Here is a 6,627-nt window from a genome sequence, read left to right on the forward strand (position 1 = left end):
AGTGTTTGGTGTAGAGTGATGGCGTGTGGTTAAGGTAAATACACAAAGGCATGCAGTGTTAATTGGTGCCACAAGAGATATTTCGTGATTGTTTACTCTTTTTTAACAAGTGGAGGGGCCGCCGTGGTACAGTGGAACCATGCGTGCTTTGGGGTCCGAGGGGTCTCCAAACACACAGGTTCGAATCCTGTCCACGGTCCGAGTGTAGGTTAGGCTTCCTCACTCGGGGCAACGGTTTCCTTGCGGGTGGGCTTTGAGAGAGGAGGTACCACAAAAGCATATCCCCTTTAGTCCGTGAATTCCCGTGAAAAGCCCACATGGTATAAATAAAAAAAGAAAAGAAAAATGAGGGAAATTATACATGTGTGTTTGTGTTACCAGCAAAATAACATCATTCTTCACCAAAGTTACCGGTAATAGAAAAAAAAAATGTTTCGTTAGTAGTTTGTTGGTACAGTGAAGAAAGTTGAATTTGTGTTGAAATTGAAAGAATGGCATTTTTCATCCAATCTATTTTCTAAACAATGTGAAAACTCGGGTGCTTCAGCCGCTTCCCGAAGCATGTCTCGAAACACCAGAGTGAGTCCCAGCGTGTCACCGAAGCAGTGATCAACAGAACGTAAGCAAAGCAGGAGACTGAAGCTGTGTCGGAGTTTTATATGAACCTCTGAAGCACTTCGAGCACTTTGACTCATAACTCCTGAGAATCGAACCTTGTGAACCAATGATCATAAAAAAAACTTCAAAACTTCATAGAAACTTTAAAGACCCCAGCTTAGAAGGATCAAATTAGAATCATTAACCCCTTCAGTACTGGGACACATTCTTATCTTGATATTTGCGTATGATTAAACCATTTTTATTTGCATCAGGAAGTATTAATGAAGGTCAGAAGATTAATAGCCACAATCTTCACTATTCTAATCCCTCCACATGAGTTTCTGAAGCAGTATAAAATCACCAAATAGTAAGCAGAATAAATATGAAAACACGTCCTCGTACTGAAGGGGTTAAGGTCAGGAATCAGGAGTGGATGAGAAATAATAGGCTTAGGCTTGATAAAGTTGGGGTTTTATTTAACAAAGAAATAAGAAAGTATTGGTTTACAAATACAGTGTCAAATGAATAGAATAGACTCGGTGACCAGGTTGGTGGGGCCAAGTCATCAGGAAGCGTTAACAGATAAACAAAATGATGAATCCGAGTCATAGTTGGGAGTGGACAGGCTTCATGACAGGAACAGCCACCAGACAGCTTCTTGCAGCTTCCTTAGGTTCTTCAGACTGGAGAGATGATGGCCCATTTCCACAGTCACCCTTACGACCATATTAAAAAAAACACTGCTCTTTCACCACAAAGTTTCCAAGGCCACAGAGACGACTAGCAGAGTTTTCAAGAGTGTTTCTCCTTATGATAAACTAGAATCTTGCCAGTCCATCACCAGAACCATAAAAATACTCATTAAAACATCAGTATCTTCAACTAAAGCCTTTGGAAAGCAGTGATGGCGAGAGAGCAAAGCGTTTCAGAATACAGACCTTACTCGTTTGCTAGGTAGCCAACGAAAGAACTTAAGCCGTAACCAGACTTCACAATTAACTTCGACTACTGCTTTTCGTTTGTCAGTTTACAAAAAATAAGGAACTGGTGAGACTATGGGACCAATACCAGATACTTTATACACTATCCAACCCAAATGCTTCCCTTGTTGGTAAGCTCCCGAACGAAACTGGAAGGAAGGGACGGCCAGGTGTGGGAGAGGCAGTGTGGGTGTTTAGGCTGAAGGTTTGCACACGGGATGGCTGAGGCAAGCGTCACAGCAGCACTTGTCCGAGATTCCAGGGCAGTCTGTATCCAACGTGCACTGAATAGGCGGGCCGAACCTGGTGTTAAGAGGGCACTCGGGACGGACAGGCGGGCACCGGTAAGCTGGCTCTGTTAGGGACAGCAGAAGGAAGAGAGGATCAGTCAATGTTTTCTTAATGTTTATGATTTATGCAAGTATTCAGAAATATTGTTCTCTCGACATGACTATTTCAAAGGCCACTGAAATGATTAGCTTGGTTCTCACAGTTGATTTTCCTGTTGGTTATGCAGAAATTTTGTCAATGTGTCACTAGAATCATATAAAACAAGCTGAAAAACACGTGGCACTTCAACTAAAGCCTTTTGAAATTTAAGAAGAAGCGTTCCAATGTATGTTCCACTGAATGACGCGTTCTGATTCAGTGACTGCCTTTGTGATGAGAGAGAGTCAATTTCAAATCCATTCATCTTTTGACAAGGTAGTTATCACACAACTAACTGTTAGACCTAATACTGCACGACTTTGTGACATTACAACATCTGATATTAAAACTAGTAACACGAATAACAAAATAAAATCAAATAAGATTGCATGAGTAGAGAGAGAGAGAGAGAGAGAGAGAGAGAGAGAGAGAGAGAGAGAGAGAGAGAGAGAGAGAGAGAGAGAGGCAGTGACAGACAAAGACAAACATAGAAACACAGAGACAGAGACAGACAAAGAAACACAGAAACACAAAAACAGTGACAGAGACAGAGACAAAAACACAGAAACACAGAAAAGCAGAAACACAGAGACACAGACAGACAAAGAAACACAGAAACACAGAGACACAGAGACACAAAGACAAAGACGCACAGACAAGACACACAAACACAGAAACACACACAAACACAGACAAAAGAGAACTCACATCCCCCTTCACTTACTCTGGTTTCTGTCACACACGTATTGGCCGTAGCGATCCCTGGTGAAGTGCTTGCATCCAGCCCTTATGTGCGTGGGGACATTGGTACCACACTGGCCACCTATATGACCCCCGATGCCTCCATGACCGCCGTGGCCGCCTCCGTGAATGCCACCGTGTATTCCTCCGTGCCCTCCTTGTATTCCCCCATGTACACCCCCATGACCGCCCCCATGTACACCCCCATGACCGCCCCCATGTACCCCGCCGTGTCCAGTTAGACCGTCCACAATGCTACCCAGAATACCACTCCCAGGTCTCCCAGGTCTGCCAGGTCTGTTAAAGCTCCCAAATGCTCCCCTGGTGTCGTCCCCCGCCACCGCCACCACGCAGACTGCCGCCACGAGACACAGGACCTGGTGAGAGAGAGAAGGGAGGGTGGTTATGACAGTATCGGGGTTTTAGATGGCGAAATTTGGTGTTTTCTCGAGATTTACAGTTGAATTGGTGATAATGGTGATGGTAATATTGGTAATGATGATGATGATGGTGATGATGATAGTAATGATACTACTACTATTACTACTACTACTACTGCTGCTACTACTGCTACTACTACTACTACTACTACTACTACTACTACTACTACTACTACTACTACTACTACTACTACTACTACTAGCGATAGTGAACTGTTGATCATTATAGTATTAGCAGTAGTAGTAGTGGTAGTAATAGTAGTAGTAGTAACAGTAGTAGCAGTAATAGAGTAATAGTAGTAGTAGGAGTAATAATAGTAGTAGTGATAGTAGTTGTTATTATTGCAAAAACAACACCACCACCACCACCACAATCACCACCACCACCAAGAACAACAACAACAACAACAACAACAACGCTCCACAGTGGGTTTTCGTAGCTGGAACAAAGGCAGGGAAGTTCATTGGAGGGATGAGGGAGTGGATGGGAGGATGGAGACAAGGGAGGCAAGGGTGGAAGGGAGGAAGGAAGGTGAGAAGAAGGATAGAGGGAGGGAGAGAGGGAGGAAGGATAGAGGGAGGGAGGGATGGAGAGAAAGAGGGAGGGAGGGAGTAAGGGAGGAAGGAAGGGAAGGGAAGGAGGGAGGCATTCTGACAAACACCACCTCCTTGTTTTACTCTTTTTGTAGAAACGGACACGAAGAATCACTTATAACCCGTATCCCAGAGAGAGAGAGAGAGAGAGAGAGAGAGAGAGAGAGAGAGAGAGAGAGTAGGAAATATCTGGCTAGCCAAGTACATTTTTCCATCGGCCTATATGAAAGTAGTGTGTCTATTTTTCTCCTTAAGCATCCATCTCCTTCATTTCTTCTGCCTACTCTTTCATTGTTTTTTTTTTTTCGTTCCATCTTGCGTCACGTGGTCCTTAATGAAGGGTCACCAGGATCTCGGTCACGACATTGGCTGGCGCTCAGAAAGGCTACGCTCTCTCACCACGACTAATAACAAAGGCCACAGGCGAGTTCTTAAGACTATTTCTCCTTTTCATAACGTAGAAATCTGATTAATCTCTCACTAGAACCGTAAAAACACCCTTAAATCATACCACCCTTGAAATTATATATAGTGAAGGTGCAGCGTAGGTGTTTCACAAAAGGTTTCGTTCTTAAGACTATTTCTCCTTTTTATAACGTAGAAATCTGGTTAATTTTTCGCTATAACCATTAAAACATCCTTAATACCGCCCTTGAAATCATATATAGAGAAGTTGCTGCGTACACAATTGTTTCAGGATAGTGTTCTTAAGACAGTTCTCCTTTTCATAACGTAGAAATCTGCTTAACCTCTCGCTAGAGCCATAAACTTCAAACCTTAACTTCAAACATTTAGCTTCAACTAGACCTCAGCGTAGTGAAGTCGCAGCGTAGAAGTTTTCCAGGTTATAGTTCTTAAGACTGTTCATCCGATCTATCGCTCTCTAGAACAGTAAAAATCTTCAGTACCACAATTCATTTCATACGTTTGGCATCAAGCAGAGCCTTTCCAAAGTAGGGAAGTCAAAATAACTTACTGTATAATTCCCAAGAGAGAGAGAGAAAAAAAAAAACAACAACTTCAGGTAGAAATCCTATCTATCGCTCGCTAGAACAGTAAAATCTTCAATACCACACTTCAGTTCATACGTTTGGCATCAAGTATAGCCTTTCCAAAGTAATGAAGTCAAAATAACGTACTGTATAATTTCCACAAGAAGGAAAAACCGTCTCCAGGTTGTAGGACTTTCAAACCACAAAACTTCGCGGTGGTTTGGGAGGCACCAGCGGGAGTCTTAATGGGTCCCGTCAGTCTGGTTATCTGGCTGTCTGATTGCCGGATTCCAAGGCCTCTCTACTCGCCTTCCCTTCCCGGCACGTCCACTGTCACCAGCCAGCCACTGCGCTTGACTTACTGGAAATTAAGTGTAGGATTTTTCTCTCTCTTTTCTTTTCTTTTCTTATTTGGTGTGTGTCTTCTGGTTTAGATTTAGTTTTCTGGTTGATGCATGCAGTTGTGAAAGGGGCACTGTTTGTTGTTGTTGTTGTTGGTGGTGGTGGTGGTGGTGTTGTTGGGGGTAGTGGTGGTGGTAGTGGTGGTAGTGTTGTTATCGTTGTTGTTGTTGGTTGTTGTTGTTGTTGTTGTTGGTGGTGGTGGTGGTGATAGTGATAGTGTTCTCATTATTGTTATTACTGTTGTTGTTGTTTTTGTTGTCGTTGCTATTAAGTCCATATTGACGTTCGAGGAAGGCAAGGGTTAGTGCAGTGCGGCACAACCTGCTCCTGCCTATCCGGGTCTTAGCTGTTGTTAGCATGGAAATCCCACACAATTTATGGAGGCGCCCGCGGCTGTACAGTGACGCAAGGCAGTGGTGGTGGTGGCGGCGGCGGTAGTGGCGGGATGTGTGCAGCGGACCACATGTTATGTTGTATAAGTTTCATTAACCCTTCTCGATTTTTTATGCAAGAGGAGTTCTGGCTAAGGTCAGCGAGAAGGTGGATACGCTTTGCTCTCTCACCGCGACCATTTCCTGATGCCACAGAGATGACTAGCAACGTTCACAAATGTTTTTTTTTCTATCAATAATTTAACAATGTTTTTGATATATCACTAGAAGCGTATAAATACTCTTATTAACCAGCGCAACTTCAACTAGAGCTCTGAAAGAAGTGAAAATACGCAGCGTAGAAGTGTTTCAGATTCTTGCCCTAAGACTCCTATTCTAAAACGCTTTGTTCTCTCACCACGACTATTTTCAAAGGCCAAAAATATAGTAAGCCGGGTCCTTCAGACTGTTTCTCTTCTCAGTAACGGAGAAGCCTTGTTAATTTTTCCCTAGTACCGCGTGAACACCCTTAAAAACTTGTGTCACTTGAACTAGAAATTTTTGAAAGTAGTCAGAGAGCAGCGTATAGAAATGTTTCAGAATATGCAGGTGAGACTCATGTTAGTGCCGGGGAAATCCCATACCACCTCAGAGGGCAGACCTGTTCTTTCCCTGGGCGCGCCGGTAACGGAAGAAGAAAAGTGGGTCGAGCACACGTGTGGCACTGACCTGAACTGCTCCACGGGTCAAGATTAATGGGGCGAGGAGCTGCATTCCCAAACGCCCCGCCGTCTTGTATCTATTAATGAAAGTTGTAGTCTTTGTTCATGCTTCCAAGAGTTCTTATTTATCAGTTTATACTCTGACCAGACTATCTCACCCTTACTTTGTCCACCTCTCTAATGGAGGAGTTAGCTAGTACTCTCAATCATTCATACCTTCCTCTGGCAAACTCTGGAATTCTCTGCCTGCCTCTGTATTTCCAACTTCCTATGACATGACTTCATTTAAGAGGGAGATTTCAAGACATTTAGCTCTTGTTTTGTGCTAACTTTCTCTGACCTGCAAGAGAGCTGGC

General features: G+C 43.5%; 1 protein-coding gene across 1 annotated transcript in view; it reads right to left on the bottom strand.

The window, feature by feature from the left end:
* Positions 1–1,055: 1,055 nt before the first annotated feature.
* Positions 1,056–6,627, bottom strand: part of LOC123513657 (eggshell protein 1-like) — a 6,811-nt gene continuing 1,239 nt past the window's right edge. The window contains exons 2-3 of the mRNA XM_045270953.1: positions 2,734–3,127; positions 1,056–1,935 (exon numbers count right to left, since the gene is read on the bottom strand). Coding sequence (XP_045126888.1) covers positions 1,775–1,935; positions 2,734–3,127 — 555 coding nt within the window. The 3' untranslated portion in view covers positions 1,056–1,774. The remainder of the gene's footprint in view (positions 1,936–2,733; positions 3,128–6,627) is intronic.

This window comes from Portunus trituberculatus, chromosome 36 (genome assembly GCF_017591435.1).
Source record: "Portunus trituberculatus isolate SZX2019 chromosome 36, ASM1759143v1, whole genome shotgun sequence".
Taxonomy (NCBI): Eukaryota; Metazoa; Arthropoda; class Malacostraca; order Decapoda; family Portunidae; genus Portunus; species Portunus trituberculatus.